A 19,882-nucleotide genomic window follows, 5' to 3' on the forward strand; every position below is an offset into this window, starting at 1 on the left:
GCACTTTCCCTAGTAATCTAATACACTGCCATGTGTACTGTTACAACACTTTTGCATGTTTCATGATTTAATGTTTGCTAATTGCTATAAGTGCAGTTGTTGAAATGCCTCCTTCCACATGGGATATAAATGATGAAAAGGGAAGCGCTGATAAAATTAGCAATTTAATAAAAAACATATCAATAGTATGTATAATAGAACACAAATAAAACACATGCTCCTGCTTCACACCCTTCAGTCCATTGGCCTCTCCAGTACCGTCCTCTCCTGGTTCACCTCTTACCTTGCCGACCGTTCCTTCTCTGTTTCCACCTCTGATTCTCTCTCCCCTTCTTCCTCCCTTCCAGTCGGGGTCCCACAGGGCTCTGTCCTTGGACCCTTACTATTCTCACTATACACCTCTTCTCTGGGTGCACTCATCAGCTCCTTCGGCCTCGAATACCACCTTTATGCTGATGACACTCAACTCTACCTTTCCTCTCCTGATCTCTCTCCCTCCCTTCTTTCCAGGGTATCCACATGCCTCTCTGCCATCTCCTCCTGGATGTCCTCTAGATTTCTTAAACTCAATCTTGCTAAAACTGAACTCATTGTCTTTCCTCCCTCTCGTACCTCCTTCCCCTCTGACCTCTCCATCACTGTTGACAACTCATCTATCTCCCCTGTTCCCCAACTCCGCTGCCTAGGTGTCATCCTCGACTCCTCTCTCTCCTTTGCCCCTCACATTCACTCTCTCGCCAAATCCTGCCGTTTCCAGCTTCGCAACATTGCCCGCATTCGGCCCTTCCTCTCCCAGGATGCCACCAAATCTTTCGTCCACTCTCTGATTATCCCCCGCTTGGACTACTGCAACCTTCTCCTTATCGGCCTCCCCCTCTCTCATCTCGCTCCCCTTAGATCTGTACTTAACGCCGCTGCTAGGCTTATTTTCCTCTCTCGCCGTTCCACCTCTGTATCCCCACTCTACCAAGCCCTTCACTGGCTCCCCTTCCCCTACAGAATCCTTTTCAAGCTGCTCACTCTGACTTACAAGGCCCTCGCCAACTCCACTGCTCCCTACATCTCTAACCTTATCTCTATTCACACTCCCTCCCGCTCACTGCGATCGTCCAACGATCGTCGCCTCTCTTCCCCTCTGATTACCTCCACTCACGCACGTATCCAAGACTTCTCCCGCGCCGCTCCCCTCCATTGGAACAAGCTCCCCCGCTCCATCAGAACTTCCCCTAATCTGTCCTCCTTCAATTGAACATTAAAAACCCACCTTTTCCTTAAAGCCTTCCAGTCTCATGCCTAAACTCCCACCGGTCGGCTACCTCTCTTTCTCATCCCTTCTTCCCTTCTGCCCCTTCCTCCCGTCTCATCCATGTGTCTGTCTGTCTTCCCCTCCCTTTAGATTGTTCGCTCCTTTGAGCAGGGCTCTCCTACCTTCTGTTTCCATCACTTTTAACTGCGCTCTCCAGCTACTCAGCTCACCTCCTCTCAGTCCCTCTGCCCTCTGTCTCCTCTCGCTTCTCTCCGCTCCCCTCAGTGACTCTTTACCTGTCATCCGTGCCCACCCTCTTGGGCCATAGTTACCTGCCTGTACTCACTTTTCCCCTCCCTCCCTCCCTCTCTTTCATGCTGTGCCTGAGCCCCCAGAGTTATAGTGCTTACTGTCACTTGTACTGTTCTGTTTCACCTTGTACTGTGCCATTGTTTGTCCTTGTACGGCGCTACGGATACTTTGTGGCGCCCTATAAATAAAAAATAATAATAATAATAATAATAATAACATGAATATTGCATCAAAAAAATATATCCCAACTCTATAGCATTCCAGATTGCATGAATTATAAAGATCAATGATGATCTATGATCATATGATATTTAAGGTTGATGGAAATAAATATACCATGGTATTTGCGCATATATACCATAAGTCATAAGGTATAAAATGTCCTGAATCTATAATATCCACAACAGACCGTCATATGTGATCTTTATCTTTCAATCAATGATCCTCATTAGACCTAAATACAGCCAATGTATAGATAGCAATGTGATATGGGAGAGTATCTCTGTCTATTGCCAGTCCTAAGTCTGCATATCTTAAGGACGCATTGCCCAAAGTATGAGGAATAATAGCTGTGACTTAGCTTATTAGACGACACTGTTTTCCATCGCTTCTTGGTCTGTAAAATGGTCAATTGAATGGTCCGGATAGTAGTCAGAGTGGATTCAGCAGCTGATGCACGTACGTGTTGCTGCTGGTGGGAATTCCCGGAAGTGACGTATCGGAGATCACCTGACGCTTTTCTCCGTCATCCGTGACGGTTTCATCAGAGGACTGGTTATTTTGATATTCTATATAACTACTGCATGTTGTTTAGAAAGGTGATGTTGGACATTGTGTAACACAGCAACACAGTAACACAGCAACACAATTACAATGTTCTCCATATCCTTCCATGCCCCGAAAAACATATAAGGGGATAAACTATGGAGGACTTATCAGTACTATTTTTGGATGCAGCCACCACAAAACACAAGTAGTAATGAAAAATGGAATTGTACAGAGGGACATGTGTTAAAAAAAAATATCATACTCCATTCACTTACATTTTCCATACCTCCACTTTTAAATTTGCACTCCAACCACTGAAAGGAACTAGAGATGAGCGGGCTCGGATTTCGCTAATCCGAGCCCACCCGAACAGTGCGGATCCGACGGGAGCACTGTTCGGGAACTTCCGGCCGCCAAATGAAGCCAAACCGAGGCTATGACATCCAAGTCTCGCGTCGGATCTCACGAGACTCGGATCTCATAAATGCTCCGCTCGCAGCCGCCATCTTCATTCTCCCTGTGGTTAGTGAAGAGTAGAGATGGGCGGGTCCGGTTCTCCGAGAACCAAACCCACCCGAACTTTGGGTATCCGAGTACCGAGCTGAGCAGCTCGGTACTCTCCCGCCCGTTCCGAATCCAAATCGAGGCCGAACGTCATTGTGACGTCGTCGGATCTCGGGGCTCGGTTCTCGCGATACTTCAACTTTATAAATACACGCCTCCACAGCAATCCATCGTCATTTGACAGAGGGAGAGAGCAGGGTGTAGTCATAGGCTAATTAGAGCAGGGACAGAGAATACAATATTGTTCTTGCAATTGCTCTAACCAAAATCGCTAGTGCAGAGAGGAGGATAGAGGTTTATTATTTTTTCTTCATATTTGGCACTCCCCAGCGCTTTTGGGGTGTCCCCCATAATTGTGCATTAATATTTCTGGCTGTCAAAAGTCATTTCTGTCAGCAGTATCTACTAAATAATTTTTAGCACACCTCAGTGCTTTTGGGGTGTCCTCCCTAATTGTGCATTAATATTTCTGGCTGTCAAAAGTCATATCTGTCAGCAGTATCTACTAAATAATTTTTAGCACTCCTCAGTGCTTTTGGGGTGTCCTCCCTAATTGTGCATTAATATTTCTGGCTGTCAAAAGTCATATCTGTCAGCAGTATCTACTAAATAATTTTTAGCACTCCTCAGTGCTTTTGGGGTGTCCTCCCTATTTGTGCATTAATATTTCTGGCTGTCAAAAGTCATATCTGTCACCAGTATCTACTAAATAATTTTTAGCACTCCTCAGTGCTTTTGGGGTGTCCTCCCTAATTGTGCATTAATATTTCTGGCTGTCAAAAGTCATATCTGTCAGCAGTATCTACTAAATATTTTTTAGCACTCCTCAGTGCTTTTGGGGTGTCCTCCCTAATTGTGCATTAATATTTCTGGCTGTCAAAAGTCATATCTGTCAGCAGTATCTACTAAATAATTTTTAGCACTCCTCAGTGCTTTTGGGGTGTCCTCCCTAATTGTGCATTAATATTTCTGGCTGTCAAAAGTCATATCTGTCAGCAGTATCTACTAAATAATTTTTAGCACTCCTCAGTGCTTTTGGGGTGTCCTCCCTATTTGTGCATTAATATTTCTGGCTGTCAAAAGTCATATCTGTCACCAATATCTACTAAATAATTTTTAGCACTCCTCAGTGCTTTTGGGGTGTCCTCCCTAATTGTGCATTAATATTTCTGGCTGTCAAAAGTCATATCTGTCAGCAGTATCTACTAAATAATTTTTAGCACTCCTCAGTGCTTTTGGGGTGTCCTCCCTAATTGTGCATTAATATTTCTGGCTGTCAAAAGTCATAACTGTCAGCAGTATCTACTAAATAATTTTTAGCACTCCCCAGTGGTTTGCGCTCAGAATGGATTCAAAGGAGTCCATATATGATCTGAATGAGCAACCAGGTTCTGTCACCAGTCCTGATGTTAGTGTTCCCAGTACGTCATCTGGCCAAGGCGATGTCAAACAACAGAGTGTTTTAAAAATTAGTGCAAAAAACAAAAACCAAAAAAAAATTTACTGTATTGAAGCGAAAAAGAAGTGTAACTGAGCAAAAGTTAAGTGACGATAAAAATAAAATTGCAAGCATGACATTCTACACACGCAGTGGCAAAGAGAGAATGAGGCCTTCACCTTTGGCTATTAGTGGCAGATCCCAAAAAGTTACCCAGCCTACAATTGGTGCACAACTACTGTTACGCGTCAAAGCCGAGCTGCAAGATAACAGTGAGGCATTACAGGAGAATATTTGCTCTGATTCACAAATGACAACAATCCCTGTGGAGAGTCCATCCAACAGTGGGATGTCTAATCGTGAGCATTCTGCTGATGTGTGCCTTAATAGCCCGAGTGTAGCCGGTGATACCCAAATTGAGGATGCCACTTTGGAATTAGAAGAGGATGAGGGGGAGATTTGTGTAGGCGACGAGGGCGCTAATGAGGATGTTGATGAGGATGAGGTTGTTTGTGTAAGTCCTGCACCAATGGCAGCAGTTCTGGCACGTGACAAGAAAAAGGCCATTGTCATGCCTGGGCATAAAACAAAAAAATCCACTTCTTATGTGTGGAATTATTTCTACCCAAATCCAGACAACAATTGTATAGCCATTTGTAGTGTATGTGAAGCCACAGTCAGTCGAGGAAGGGACCTTAACCATCTTGGAACCTCGTCTATGTTACGCCATTTAACGAGAGTTCATGGCAAAGTGTTGGGAAAAGCTGAAAGTTCTTCCCAAAAGAATACAAGCACTCCCTCATCAGCTAAGACCCTCCGCTCACCGACATACCGACGGCTACAAAATACACCCACCACACCATCCTCATCAATATCCTCAGTAGCGCTCGGAGTTAGCCCGGCATCCCACTTAAGGCTGGATGACTACGGCACTATTATTGATTCCTCTGAAGAAAGCGTTAGTCCTGCTGCTGCTGTTGCTGCTGCTGGGGGTGAATCGTCATCCCAGAGGCAGGTTAATAAAATGAGCAGTCCTACATTTCAGCAATTAACTGTGAAACAATCATTTGCGAGGGGAAGCAAATATGACAGCAGTCACCCAGTCGCCAAGCGAATCACAGACGCCATGGCTGCAATGTTAGTGTTAGATCTGCGTCCAATCTCCACAATAAACGCAGCTGGTTTTTTACAGTTAATTGAGGTTTTGTGTCCGCGTTACAGAATTCCATCGCGACACCATTTCTCCCGTAAAGCTATTCCACAACTATACCAAAAAGTGTGTAAAAATGTAGAGATTGCGCTGAAAAATGCCATTCTGCCCACTGTTCACTTAACCACAGATATGTGGACAAGTGGAAGTGGCCAAACCAAAGACTATATGACTGTGACAGCCCACTGGGTTGGTCATTCACCTTCACCAGCAGGAACAGCAGCAGCATGTACACCACTACGTAACATTTGTCACAGGCAGGCCACTCTTTGTATCACCGGCTTTACTAACAGGCATACGGCTGACAATTTGTTACGCAAACTGAGAGATGTGATTGATGCATGGCTTATACCACTCGGACTCTCCCCAGGGTATGTCATTTCAGATAACGCCAACAATATAGTGCGAGCATTACAGCTGGGTGATTTCCAACATATTCCCTGTTTTGCTCACACCATCAACTTGGTGGTGCAGAGCTTCCTACGAAATAACCGTGAGGTGCAGGAGATGCTTTCGGTGGCCCGTAAAATTTCAGGCCATTTCAGGCATTCAGCCACAGCATGTAGGAGATTACAGCAGCTCCAAGAGCAGTTTAACTTGCCCTGCCACCAACTTAAGCAAGAGGTGGTAACTCGGTGGAATTCCACCCTGTACATGCTTCAGAGGATGGAGGAACAGCGCAAAGCCATCCAAGCATATTGCACAAGTCATGACATTGGGAAAGGAGGGGGGATGTATTTCACTCTTGCACAGTGGGGAATCCTTTCAGTGCTGTGCAAGGTGCTGAAACCATTTGAAGTTGTGACATGTGAGGTCAGTGCAGACTCTGCTAGTTTGAGCCAAGTCATTCCTTTAATTAGACTATTGGAAAAGCAGCTTGAGAAAATGAAGGAGGAGCTGAAAGCAAGCAATTCAGCAAAGTATGTTGGCCTTGTCGATCAAGTACTTAATTCGCTTCACAATGATCCTCGAGTTATTAAGATCTTGAACTCGGATCAGTACGTTTTGGCCACTGTGCTTGATCCAAGGTTTAAAACCTACATTGAGTCTTTACTTGTAAATGAGCGAGATGTGAACTTTTGCAAGGAGCTATTGCTCAGCAAGTCGGCCGCTGAACTGGGCCTCGGCTTGACGACGTGTCCTCCTTCACTTTCTCAAGCTGTTGCTCGTAAAAAATTAAATTTCCAAAAAAGAAGCAGGGAAGACACAGGGGGCAGACCAGAACAATTTAACATCTGGGCTGGTTTGAAGGATTTTTCAAAAAAATGTGTCACTTTGCCCATAACTCCATCCAATATGAGTATAAACATGCAAAGGATGGTGGAGGATTACTTTCAAGAGGTAGTTGATATGGAAATGTCAGACAGTCCCTTTCCTTACTGGGAAGAAAAGCAGGCCATTTGGAAACCCATGTACAAACTTGCTTTGCAATACCTAAGCTGCCCACCCTCCAGTGTGTACTCTGAACGAGTGTTCAGCACAGCAGGGAACTTAGTCAGTGATCGCCGTAGAAGGTTACTTCCCAAAAATGTGGAGAAAATGATGTTTATAAAAATGAACTACATCTTCCACGAGGAAGGCCTTCACCATCCAAGACATCCAAGCACTGACTGTTCTCTAATGGCGGATTCAAGCGGCGATGAATTGATAGTCTGTGATGATGACGTACACACTGATGAGGATTAAGCTGAAGATGATGCCGATAACATCTTTTTAAAACTTTCTATGTAAGTGTAGGGTGCAATCTACCCCCAAAGAGGAAAGGGACTTGTGGCATTTCCATATCACATACCATCTTGAAAGGCTGCTGTTAGGGCAATTTATCCTTAAGGGTAGGGTGTCATAGACAGAGTGACCCTAAACTGGCTTTGTCCATTTTTCATAATATTGTACAGTCTATAATGGCTGAATTTTTGGGTATTTTATACAAGTGGAGGGGGGCCTAGAGAGACAGAAACCAAACTGGCTTTTTCCATGTCAATTAATATTGTACAGTCTATAATGGCTGAATTTTTTGGTATTTTATACAAGTGGAGGGGGGCCTAGAGAGACAGAGTGATCCCAAACTGTCTTTCTCCATGTCAATTAATATTGTACAGTCTATAATGGCTGAATTTTTTAGTATTTTATACAAGTGGAGGGGGGCCTAGAGAGACAGAAACCAAACTGGCTTTCTCCATGTCAATTAATATTGTACAGTCTATAATGGCTGAATTTTTGAGTATTTTATACAAGTGGAGGGGGGCTTTGAGAGACAGAAACCAAACTGGCTTTTTCCATTTCTTTACATATTTAACTATAAGTGTAGGGTGTAATATACATTCAAAGACGATGGCTGCATTGCCAATATGCATAGATGGAGAGGAAGACAATCTGTTTTGTGTGTAGAATAGGCCTACCAACGAAGAATTAAACTGTTTTTTTGGATGATTTATTACCTCAACAATTAGAATACTTGTCTCTAAAACAGTTGGAGCACTAAATTGGGTTAATTTAGGCCCAAAAACATGGATTTTCCAAAAAAATAGCAAAACAAAACCAAACAAAACCAAAACACGCAATGGCGGTTTTGCAAAACCAAAACCAAAACACAACGGTAATCCAGATCCAAAACCGAATCCAAAACCAAAACACGGGGGTCAGTGACCATCTCTAGTGAAGAGGGAGGTTGATGTGCTCTGTCCTGCTGATAACTTTACTAAAGTGGTGCTTTGTCCTGCTGAGTGAATTAGTAGTTTGTCCAGTGCTCTGTCCTGCTGATTTATTTAGTCTAGTGGTGCTTTGTCCTGCTGAGTGCAGTAGTACTTTTCCAGTGCTCTATCCTGCTGATTCCAGTGGTGCTTTTGTCCTGTATTTGTTTCTGATAAGTCCATATCAATTTGTTAATTAGCCAAAAATCTTTTAACAAATTAAAAAAAAATCTCCAAAAAAAAGAAAAAGAAAAAAGAAAAAAATATATAAAAAAATAATTAAAAAAGTATAAAAATTATTATAGAGCAATATAGTCTTGCAGTCCCAAAATAGAGGACCTGCCATTTCTATTACTAGGTTCATTATTTCTGTAGTTCAAAAAAATAGGAACTGCCAGTTCTATTACTATGTTCTTTGTTTTTATAGTTCCAAAACAGAGGAACTGCCATTTCTATTACTATGTTAATTGTTTGTGCAGTCCCAAAAAAGAGGAACTGCGGCCTTAACAGCTATGTTGGTGTTAGACGTCCATCCGGTGTCCGCCATCTGTGCAGTGGAATTTAGACCAGTTGGAGGAGGTAGGAGCAGACATCTGTGCAGTGGAATTCAGACCAGTTAGAGGAGGTATTGTGGCCCCGGTACCAAATTGGGTACCGGGGCCACTCCACTACGCAGTCCAGATAGCTGCGTATCAGATATTAAATTACATGTTTGGGCAAAATCCAAAAATAATTAAAATACACTGTCATGATCGAAAACAAGAGGTATTGACACGCTAGAACTCCACCCTCTATATGCTGCAGCGGATGGAGGAGCAGCCATATGTGCAGTGGAATTGAGACCAGTTGGAGGAGGTATTGTGGCCCCGGTACCAAATTGGGTACTGGGGCCACTCCACTACGCAGTCCAGAAAGCTGCCACTCCACTATGCAGTCAAGAACGCTACCTCGGTGCAACGTTTTGGACTAAAAACAATATTGTGAGGTGTGAGGTGTTCAGAATAGACTGGAAATGAGTGGAAATGATTGATATTGAATGTTATAGAGGTTAATAATAGCGTAGGAGTGAAAAAAAACAAAAAAAACTGGATTTTAGTGCTTTTTATGCTTTTTTAAAAATAAATCAGAACCCAAAACCCTAAATCAGAACCAAAACCTTTCGTCAGGTGTTTTGGCAAAACAAATCAGAACCCAAAACTGCCCCTCCTCGCTAAGCAGGGATGGACTTCTGCTTTCTTCTGAGCGCCCCGTTGCTAAGCAATGGAGACGCTTCTTCCGGCGGCGTGGTGCGCATGCTCGCCCGTCGCCATAGCAACGGGACGCGTTGTTGAGCTTCCTGTCGGCGGTCAGCGCGTCTGACCGCCGAACCACTGCCCACCAATGAGGGATGGCCACTTCCTATAAATAGCCAGTTTTGACACCACTAGGGTGCCAGAGCATCTAGTTATCTAGCCTTCAGCGTTACCTGTTATATTTATATATCCTGTCTGATACCTGTTACCAACCTGGCTCTCTCTGACCTCACTCTTGGATCTCCCTTCTGTCCAGCATTGTATTCTCCGGTTTGACCTTGGCCTGTTGACTATTCTTCGCTTTCTGATTCTGTACCTTATCTGCCCGCCTGGTTCCTGACTCCAACCTGTAGAACCAAGAATATCTCCGCCATCTCGCAAGTAGCTACCTGGGAGGGCCGCGACCTGCACGTCGTTCGCCGCGAAGTCCAAGCCTCCTTGCGGGGGTCCCTGGTGAAAACCGGTGGCGTGTTAGACTCCGCGCCTCCTTGTGTAGTTGTGCCAATACTTGCAGGTGCTGATACCTCCTTTGTGACACACACTGCACTGAGATTTATCTATAAACCGTTGAAGTGTAATAGTCACCTATCTCCAGGCGAGACATTTATTTATGGATGCCAGAGTTCAGCATATCAGTTTACTTGTGAGCCCACAAAGTGGCTTCACTCTGTGTAAGCAATAGGAACACTTTAAGCTTGGCTGATCACTATTTAATAAAACTCTGTGATTATGATTTAAGTTTGTGCATTAATTTACTGCACAATCATCTAGGTATTTTTTAAACCAGCCTGTAGGATGCATAGTACTTGGGATCCTCGCTCTGTTCTGGTGCCTCAAACCTCCTATTATATGCCAGCTGTGGGGGATGACCCTTCCTGTTTCCATTGTACTGGGCCCCACAATTTCTATTGGCATCCCTGCATCCATTAGTCAGACATGTGGGGGCCATACATGGGGTGGGGCGGGGTTCTTCTGCTTCCAGAAATGATATTGCTGCTAAACCCTTCCCTCCTCAGATATCTTTTCTTTGGTTCATTGGTCATGGTATCACCCGCTCCTCCCAGTGGGTGTGTGACAGTGTTGGAGAATGAGGGGACTCAACAGAGGGACCAGCGCCAACAGCTCTGGTGTCCTACAAACTGGTCAGGATTACGGTTCTGGCTGGGGCTGCTTGAATAATTGTATGAACCGCTCCGAGGATTTCAAGAGTCAGGAGAAAAGTTTACTCCAGCCCTAAAGACTTTGGGGCACATTTATCAAAACTCGCAGAATATGAAAAATAGTTTTTAATCCTTATCGCATTGATAAGTATTGAACTATTTCTCATATTTATTTAAAAAGCAACACAGGAACAGCAGTTCCGAAAAACTGCTGTTCCTGTGAAGTGGAAATCATACTTACCACTCAATCTTCGTGAAACCCCCGGGCATGCGCACAGACATCTCTGCCCTCGATCTGCAACTATAGTTGCAGAGAGTGAGCGGTGAGTGAAAGGGAGGGATCATGTGATCCCTCCACACATGCGCTGTCCAGCTCTGCTCTTCGGAGCAGAGCTGACAGCACTGAAACTTCAGCTGGCGTACATTATCATGTTTGAAAAGTTAATTACATTCAGTGTTAAATAGCGTTACTGAGCACTCCCCATACATTGTTATGGGGAGTGCTCAGTAAAATGATAGGAGATGCAAAGCAGCAGATATCTATGATATCTGCTGCGATGCTGCTATCATAAATAGCAAATTAGTGTTTAATCTTTTACAAGGGGGGAAACCTTTCATAAATAGGCCCCTTTGTGTGCTCACCAGAAGCGTGGTGACATCAGGTACAGTCGCTGTTTATGTGGCAGTGGGATATCTATAGTACTGTATAATGACTCTGATGAGAACTGCTTCAGGAAGTGAATGGCACTGATGAACATGTGGGTATGTTATTATAGCTCACACAGACAGAGGAGAGGTCCCAGTGTTGTTGCCAGTCTACAGTCTATGTGGCATTGCTCCATTGCTGATTGTCATTTCTGAAATAGAAATAATAGGGCTAGCAGTGTTCTTCAAAATCTGCAGTCACATTGTACTGTGCCCAGGGGCGGATTGGTCATAGGCCTCACCGGGAAAATTCCCTGTAGGCCTGTGACCTAATGAGGCTGCCTGACGCTTTTTTTTTAAGCAAGGAAGGTGACTGGCTCCCTTCCCCTGGACCAGCCAACTTCTTACAAATGGCCGCGGAACTGCTGCCCATTCTCCATATCTGCAGCTAAATACAATAGTGTGTGACCATGCTGCTTTAGAACTGAAGAAATAACACTTTCATACTACAACCCCTTGTACACCACATGGTAAAATTTATGGTACTTTAATATTTGCTTTATTACTGATGAGAGAGGATCCCCAGGAGGGACAACATTTATTGACAGTAATTTATAGCCTGCACTTATCAAAGACATAAAACTGCAAGTGCTGACAAGAGAGGATATCAAGTTGACTCAGTCATTATGTAACAATGTGCCCAGCACTCTGCTCTTTCCACACCAGCCTCTTTTCACAATAACTATGGCAATTTAATTCCTAGACAAGAGTGCCATCAACTTGTTTGGATTGGGAGCAGAGACAACCTGCCTGTGCTAACCATCCGGGTGTACAAGAGTCCTGATCATCTTTATGTAGTTCAATATGTCCCCTGCTCTGTACACAGTGTGACAAAGAGCATCTTCTTTATGACAAGTGCCAGGTGGAGAGAGAAGAGCCCGGATGGGCCATTTTAGCCTTGTAGAAACGGGGAGATGTGTCACATGCCGGGCAGATCCGACGGGGTATGGGTGAGCTGCCAGCGGGGATTCCTGGCTTCCTTATTAACAACTAGTCCAGCAATGACCATAAAGGGTTAGGAGAGGCCTTGGAGGACGGTTGTGGTGCAGAGAACCAGCTCGCTCGTCTTCTCATTTCGTATAAAAGTCTCTTTTCCTCGGTCACAGAAACACAACGTACGAGGAAAGCTCCCCTTACACTCAGACAGGGAAGGGTTTACGTGTCTGCGTATCCGCCAATAGAAACACAGGACGGACTGTGCACACCAGCCAATCACAGCGCAGCCGGCAGTGTATATAAGAGACTTCTGCCGCCCTCTATGGATAGTTCTTTTCTATTTGTGTACTTGTAGTGAAGATGGCAGAAACCGCACCAGTCGCCGCTGAGTCTGTTCCTCTATCAGAGGGCGCCGGCAAGAAGAAGAGACAGCCGAAGAAAGCCGCAGGAGGAACCAAGAAGAGCCCCAAACCCTCTGGTCCTAAAGTGTCCGAGCTGATCCTGAAAGCCGTGTCCGCCTCTAAAGAGCGCAGCGGGGTTTCTCTTGCCGCCTTGAAGAAGGCTCTGGCTGCCGGAGGTTACGATGTGGAGAAGAATAACACCCGCGTCAAACTGGCTGTGAAAGGTTTGGTGAGCAAAGAAACCCTCATCCAGGTGAAAGGCAGCGGCGCTTCCGGCTCCTTCAAGCTGAATAAGAAGCAGCTGGAGAGCAAAGGGAAGGCGGCCAAGAAGTCTGTGCAGCCCAAGAAGCCGGCGGCAAAGAAAGTGGCCAAATCCCCTAAGAAGCCCAAGAAATCTCCGAGTGCAGCCAAGAGCCCGAAGAAGGTGAAGAAGCCAACGGCGTCTGCCGCAAAAAGCCCGAAGAAGGCAGCCAAGAGCCCGGCCAAGAAGGCGGCTAAGCCCAAAGCTGCAGCTAAGCCCAAAGCTACCAAGAGCACGGCTAAGAAAGCGGCTAAACCTAAAGCTGCCAAGAGCCCGGCTAAAAAGGCGGCTAAGCCCAAAGCTACCAAGAGTCCGGCTAAGAAAGCTGCGGCAAAGAAGTGATGGAAGAGCCGCAGCCTGATCTTTCTTGACTCCCCCCAAAGGCTCTTTTCAGAGCCACCCACCCTCTCACGATAGAGCTGTATGCACATGGTATGGTCTAGAAGGGGGACACACGGGGTATATATATTGGCCTCGAGTCCTTGCACTCAACCCCATTAGCTGCCATGAACTTGGGTATTGCTGGGTGGGTTGTGAACATCCAGGGTGACTTCATAGAGCCTGCAAACTCGCATGTGCCGATTTCTACACCACACAGATGGGTCTGTTGAGCACACAGGAAGGCACCGTGTCTCTTGCACCAACTGACAGTCATTCGTTCTGATTTGCAAAAGCTGATTGTTACACTGCAGTCTGCAACATGACCGATCTGGTGACAAATACGTGCTTTACAGGCTGCTATAGGAGATGCTTAGCAAAATGCCAGTAACACTCTCAACCTTCGTTTCTTTCTGTACATTATGTAGATCAACGTACCTGAATTGTTAACATTAAAAGTCGGAATAAACCATTCATCAAGTTACTTTGTAAATTGAATCCTAGGCTCCACTACATTTAAAATATAGTGTTATGCACGTTCTGGATCGAGGAAACCCTTCCAGGAGACATCACATTGTGACTAGAATCGAACATAAGTATACTTCTATGCACAAGTGATGTACTTTAAACAAAATAATTAGGAAAACAAACCATAAATGAAGAGCCAGACAATAAAGTGCTAATTTGCGTAGACACAACACAAATCACAATAATTACAGTATTATCAGTTTCCTCGCTTTGGACTCTACACAAATTTCTGTTTCTAGAGCCGCCCATTTCAACTTTATTTATAGGAAACGCACGCAAATGTGGAATCACGCACTATTGGACAGACGTAGTATAAGCATAACTGCACCCTTCGCTTACTGACTGGTCTGTGCAGCATTGGTTAGTTTGTAAACTGACCAATCACGGAGGAAGCTGTTTGTCCCTTCCCAGTATATAAATGGAGGACGGAAACATTTGTTAGATTATACAGCGTGAGTATATTAGGCTGAACTGAACATGTCTGGAAGAGGGAAACAAGGCGGTAAGACCCGGGCTAAGGCCAAGACTCGCTCATCTCGGGCCGGTCTGCAGTTTCCTGTCGGTCGCGTTCACCGTCTACTGAGGAAGGGAAACTATGCGCAGCGTGTGGGAGCCGGAGCCCCGGTGTATATGGCCGCAGTACTCGAGTACCTGACGGCTGAGATTCTGGAGCTGGCCGGGAACGCCGCCCGTGATAACAAGAAGACCCGTATCATCCCCCGCCACCTGCAGCTCGCCGTGCGCAACGATGAGGAGCTCAATAAGCTGCTCGGTGGGGTGACCATCGCCCAGGGAGGTGTCCTGCCCAACATCCAGGCCGTGCTGCTGCCCAAGAAGACCGAGAGCCACAAGCCGGCCAAGAGCAAGTGATTTGATCTGCATGTTACCCCTACAAAACCGACGCCCCTATAACACAAAGGCTCTTCTCAGAGCCACCCACGTTTTCCTATAAGAGCTGATTACAATGCGGTTTTCATTAGATACTTTTCAGATCTTAATATTTCATGCAAAATGTTTGCAGTTAGTGTGTGTTCCCTTTGTCGGGAGAACGTTATGGACTCTGACCAGTATACACGTAGCTTTACCTTCCCTAGAAAAGGTTCCCTCCCCACATCATTTAAGAAATATATTTAATGGTGAATACTGACAACTTGACGGGAGTGTTCTTTGTTCTGGTTATAGCCTATAAACAGTCAGGGAGAAGATGGCAGCAATCCATGTTTGTCACTACGTATAGATGCCATGTGTTGCAGCTTTTATGGAATGTAAATGAGAGAGCATGTGTTACAGTCGCTTAAACTTACAAATAAATGGTTAATATATAGGTTGTGCCAGAGCTCGTTTAGAAAGATTTGGTGGCTCTGAAAAGAGCCTTTGTGTTATGTATATAGATGTACTGATCATCTTATGCCCTCTCCCCGCGGATTCTGCGGGCCAGCTGGATGTCCTTGGGCATGATGGTCACCCTCTTGGCGTGGATGGCGCAGAGGTTGGTGTCCTCGAAGAGCCCCACCAGGTAAGCCTCGCTGGCCTCTTGCAGGGCCATGACTGCCGAGCTCTGGAAGCGCAGGTCGGTCTTGAAGTCCTGGGCGATCTCCCGCACCAGACGCTGGAAGGGCAGCTTGCGGATCAACAGCTCAGTGGATTTCTGGTAGCGGCGGATCTCTCGGAGAGCAACAGTCCCGGGACGGTAACGATGCGGCTTCTTCACGCCGCCGGTAGCTGGGGCGCTCTTCCGGGCGGCTTTAGTTGCCAGCTGCTTGCGGGGAGCTTTCCCTCCGGTGGATTTACGGGCTGTTTGCTTAGTCCTGGCCATTGTACTATTACAAGCGTGTAATGAATTAAAGACGAAACTGTTAAAACACATCTATATATACACAGTGGTGCGCTATGATTGGATGGTTTAAGACTCTTACTGATTGGTTCACGATTTCTCGTTTCAGATGTCAAAAAGCCCGCCAAGAATTTGTGTTTATTTTTTCTTTAATTCTTCAATAAAGTCTTTCATGTGCAAGAATATAAGTTATCTTAACCTATTAATGTATTAGTATGCCATCTTCTGCGCAATTAATTTAGTAAGGTCTTAAAGCCTTTAAATTTAGACAGCTTACAAGAACATATTTACTGCTTTACAATCATTACGCGGCCGACAGGAAACTGCAGACCGGCCCGAGATGAGCGAGTCTTGGCCTTAGCCCGGGTCTTACCGCCTTGTTTCCCTCTTCCAGACATGTTCAGTTCAGCCTAATATACTCACACTGTATAATCTAACAAATGTTTCCGTCCTCCTTTTATGTACTGGGAAGGGACAAACAGCTTCCTCCGTGATTGGTCAGCTTACAAACTAACCAATGCTGCACAGACCAGTCAGTAAGCGAAGGGTGCAGTTATGCTTATACTACGTCTGTCCAATAGTGCGTGATTCCACATTTGCGTGCGTTTCCTAAATAAATAATAAATAAAGTTGAAATGGGCGGCTCTAGAAACAGAAATTTGTGTAGAGTCCAAAGCGAGGAAACTGATAATACTGTAATTATTGTGATTTGTGTTGTGTCTACGCAAATTAGCACTTTATTGTCTGGCTCCTCATTTATGGTTTGTTTTCCTAATTATTTTGTTTAAAGTACATCACTTGTGCATAGAAGTATACTTATGTTCGATTCTAGTCACAATGTGATGTTTCCTGGAAGGGTTTCCTCGATCCAGAACGTGCATAACACTATATTTTAAATGTGGTGGAGCCTAGGATTCAATTTACTTGTTGAATGGTTTATTCCGACTTTTAATGTCAACAATTCAGGTACGTTGATCTACATAATGTCAGCTTTTGCAAATCAGAACGAATGACTGTCAGTTGGTGCAAGAGACACGGTGCCTTCCTGTGTGCTCAACAGACCCATCAGTGTGGTGTAGAAATCGGCACATGCGAGTTTGCAGGCTCTATGAAGTCACCCTGGATGTTCACAACCCACCCAGCAATACCCAAGTTCATGGCAGCTAATGGGGTTGAGTGCAAGGACTCGAGGCCAATATATATACCCCGTGTGTCCCCCTTCTAGACCATACCATCATCATCATTTATTTATAAAGCGCCACTAATTCCGCAGCGCTGTACAGAGAACTCACTCACATCAGTCCATGTGCATACAGCTCTATCGTGAGAGGGTGGGTGGCTCTGAAAAGAGCCTTTGGGGGGAGTCAAGAAAGATCAGGCTGCGGCTCTTCCATCACTTCTTTGCCGCAGCTTTCTTAGCCGGACTCTTGGTAGCTTTGGGCTTAGCCGCCTTTTTAGCCGGGCTCTTGGTAGCTTTAGGTTTAGCCGCTTTCTTAGCCGGGCTCTTGGTAGCTTTGGGCTTAGCTGCTTTCTTGGCAGCTTTGGGCTTAGCCGCCTTCTTGGCCGGGCTCTTGGCTGCCTTCTTCGGGCTTTTTGCGGCAGCCGCCGTTGGCTTCTTCACCTTCTTCGGGCTCTTGGCCGCACTCGGAGCTTTCTTGGGCTTCTTAGGGGATTTGGCCACTTTCTTTGCCGCCGGCTTCTTGGGCTGCACAGACTTCTTGGCCGCCATCCCTTTGCTCTCCAGCTGCTTCTTATTCAGCTTGAAGGAGCCGGAAGCGCCGCTGCCTTTCACCTGGATGAGGGTTTCCTGGCTCACCAAACCTTTCACAGCCAGTTTGACGCGGGTGTTATTCTTCTCCACATCGTAACCTCCGGCAGCCAGAGCCTTCTTCAGGGCGGTATAAGAAACCCCGCTGCGCTCTTTGGAGGCGGACACGGCTTTCAGGATCAGCTCGGACACTTTAGGACCAGAGGGTTTGGGGCTCTTCTTGGCTCCTCCTGCGGCTTTCTTCGGCTGTCTCTTCTTCTTGCCGGCGCCCTCTGATAGAGGAACAGACTCAGCGGCGACTGGTGCGGTTTCTGCCATCTTCACTACAAGTACACAAATAGAAAAGAACTATCCATAGAGGGCTGCAGAAGTCTCTTATATACACTGCCGGCTGCGCTGTGATTGGCTGGTGTGCACAGTCCGCTCTGTGTTTCTATTGGCGGATACGCAGTCACGTAAACCCTTCCCTGTCTGAGTGTAAGGGGAGCTTTCCTCGTACGTTGTGTTTCTGTGACCGAGGAAAAGAGACTTTTATACGAAATGAGAAGACGAGCGAGCTGGTTCTCTGCACCACAACCGTCCTCCAAGGTCTCTCCTAACCCTTTATGGTCATTGCTGGACTAGTTGTTACTAAGGAAGCCAGGAATCCCCGCTGGAAGCTCCCCCATACCCCGTCGGATCTGCCCGGCATGTGACACATCTCCCCGTTTCTACAAGGCTAAAATGGCCCATCGGGGCTCTTCTCTCCCCACCTGGCCCTTGTCATAAAGACGATGCTCTTTGTCACACTCTGTACAGAACAGGGTACATATTGAACGACATAAAGAGGATCAGGACTCTTGTACACCCGGGTGGTTAGCACAGGCAGATTGTATCTGCTCCCAATCCAAACAAGTTTATGACACTCTTGTCTAGGAACTAAGTTGTCATCATTACCACGGAGAGAGGTTGGTGCGGCAAGACCAGGGCGCTGGGCACATTATAAAATAATGGTTTAGTCAACTTGACATCCTGTGTTGCCATCATAATGAAGAGATTAAAGTACCATAAATGTTGCCATATGGTGTACAAAGGGGTTACAGCATCACAGTGTTATATCTTCAGTACTAAAACAGCATGGTCACATACTATTGTAATAAGTCCTGTTTTGTAGCACCTTACATGGGTACAGTGACTGACCGCTAATAGTATGAACTGCAGGTTTTTGGGCACTAGCGGTCAGATTGCAGGAGCCAGAAATACTGGGTTGTTGCTAGCACTTCTGGAAAGAAAAAACAAAAAAATAACTGGTTAATTTTGTGATTATTTTGGAATTATAGACATTTTCTAGGATTATATTAAATTGTGTGCCAATTGGTGTCTCCATTGTTTAATCACTCCCTACTACAGACTCCAGGGAGCCAAAACAGTATGGAGACCTGGGGCACGTGATGTTAAAACTCACTTACTGGTACTCTCCGCTAGATAGTGCTCTCAATCCTGATGCTGGGATAATATGTCTCTATCGGTACCCCAGCCTCCTGGTCCATGAGAACCACAAGAGGAGCTAAAAGGAGTGATGCAAGGCACATATTGTGGTTCTCTATTTATTACAAGCTGGCTAAGGGTTACAACTCCAGATGGACTGTCTGGATTGACCCTCACCTGGAAAGAGACCACAGTCTAAAATGTCCTTACAGTCATTGGACCTTGCAAAAAAGATCTGTATTCCTTGCGTTACCGCCAAACCCGGGTGACGTTGGGACCAACCACTGCCAAATTTGGTTGCGTTCAGTATTGTTTCATACCATGTGCCATATTGCTTGTTAAATGTATATTAGCCTCTTCATTGTGCCTGCTAATCTATATAAATTGTATATAGTTATGGGAGATTCTTGCCTCAGTGTAAAGCTAACCTGTACATGATACCATATGGGGATGTGGGGAGCTCGATCCTCCCAGGCTTACTGCTGAGAACCGCTGCTTTCTCTGTAATCTGGAACTTCACTGAATCACAACCTCCGACATAATTTTTCCTCCGTGGAAATGTATTTAATTATTTGCTACAAATGCAAATCACACATAAATTAGTAATGACCATATTATTATCCATAATCCAACCTAAAACATTGGTGCTTCTTCACCCAAATAAAAATATCAAAACACTTATGAGGGTGTATAAACTAAACACCCAAGGTAAGCGATGGAATACCAGGTCTGCCACAAAGTACTCATGCACGGTATATACAATAAAAAGGTATATTATTTATTAAATTATTTTAAAACCCACATTGTAATGGTAAACACAATATGACCACATGTTGGAGATATCAGTGCCAATTAGAACATATAGCAAAGTAGGTGCACCTACA

At 45.3% G+C, this 19,882-nt stretch overlaps 4 protein-coding genes across 4 annotated transcripts; 2 read left to right on the top strand and 2 right to left on the bottom strand.

Moving 5' to 3' along the window:
• Nucleotides 1–12,681: 12,681 nt before the first annotated feature.
• On the top strand, nt 12,682–13,514 carry LOC142149853 (histone H1-like). Its single transcript, XM_075205155.1, has one exon. It carries the CDS (start codon nt 12,682–12,684, stop codon nt 13,363–13,365), a length of 684 nt encoding a protein of 227 aa, XP_075061256.1. The 3' UTR covers nt 13,366–13,514.
• An 820-nt stretch (nt 13,515–14,334) lies between these two features.
• Nucleotides 14,335–15,173, top strand: LOC142149854 (histone H2A type 2-B). The gene has a single exon (XM_075205156.1). It carries the CDS (start codon nt 14,407–14,409, stop codon nt 14,797–14,799), a length of 393 nt encoding a protein of 130 aa, XP_075061257.1. The 5' UTR covers nt 14,335–14,406; the 3' UTR covers nt 14,800–15,173.
• A 161-nt stretch (nt 15,174–15,334) lies between these two features.
• On the bottom strand, nt 15,335–15,745 carry LOC142150680 (histone H3). Its single transcript, XM_075205876.1, has one exon. It carries the CDS (start codon nt 15,743–15,745, stop codon nt 15,335–15,337), a length of 411 nt encoding a protein of 136 aa, XP_075061977.1.
• A 1,411-nt stretch (nt 15,746–17,156) lies between these two features.
• Nucleotides 17,157–17,859, bottom strand: LOC142149855 (histone H1-like). The gene has a single exon (XM_075205157.1). It carries the CDS (start codon nt 17,847–17,849, stop codon nt 17,157–17,159), a length of 693 nt encoding a protein of 230 aa, XP_075061258.1. The 5' UTR covers nt 17,850–17,859.
• Between the last annotated feature and the right edge of the window lie 2,023 nt (nt 17,860–19,882).

The sequence above is a fragment of the Mixophyes fleayi genome, chromosome 4, assembly GCF_038048845.1.
Source record: "Mixophyes fleayi isolate aMixFle1 chromosome 4, aMixFle1.hap1, whole genome shotgun sequence".
Classification (NCBI taxonomy): Eukaryota; Metazoa; Chordata; class Amphibia; order Anura; family Limnodynastidae; genus Mixophyes; species Mixophyes fleayi.

Bases quoted from the DNA above. Each gene is read 5' to 3' on its own strand.
- LOC142149853 (XM_075205155.1), top strand. From the start codon at position 12,682: ATGGCAGAAACCGCACCAGTCGCCGCTGAGTCTGTTCCTCTATCAGAG.
- LOC142149854 (XM_075205156.1), top strand. From the start codon at position 14,407: ATGTCTGGAAGAGGGAAACAAGGCGGTAAGACCCGGGCTAAGGCCAAG.
- LOC142150680 (XM_075205876.1), bottom strand. From the start codon at position 15,745: ATGGCCAGGACTAAGCAAACAGCCCGTAAATCCACCGGAGGGAAAGCT.
- LOC142149855 (XM_075205157.1), bottom strand. From the start codon at position 17,849: ATGGCAGAAACCGCACCAGTCGCCGCTGAGTCTGTTCCTCTATCAGAG.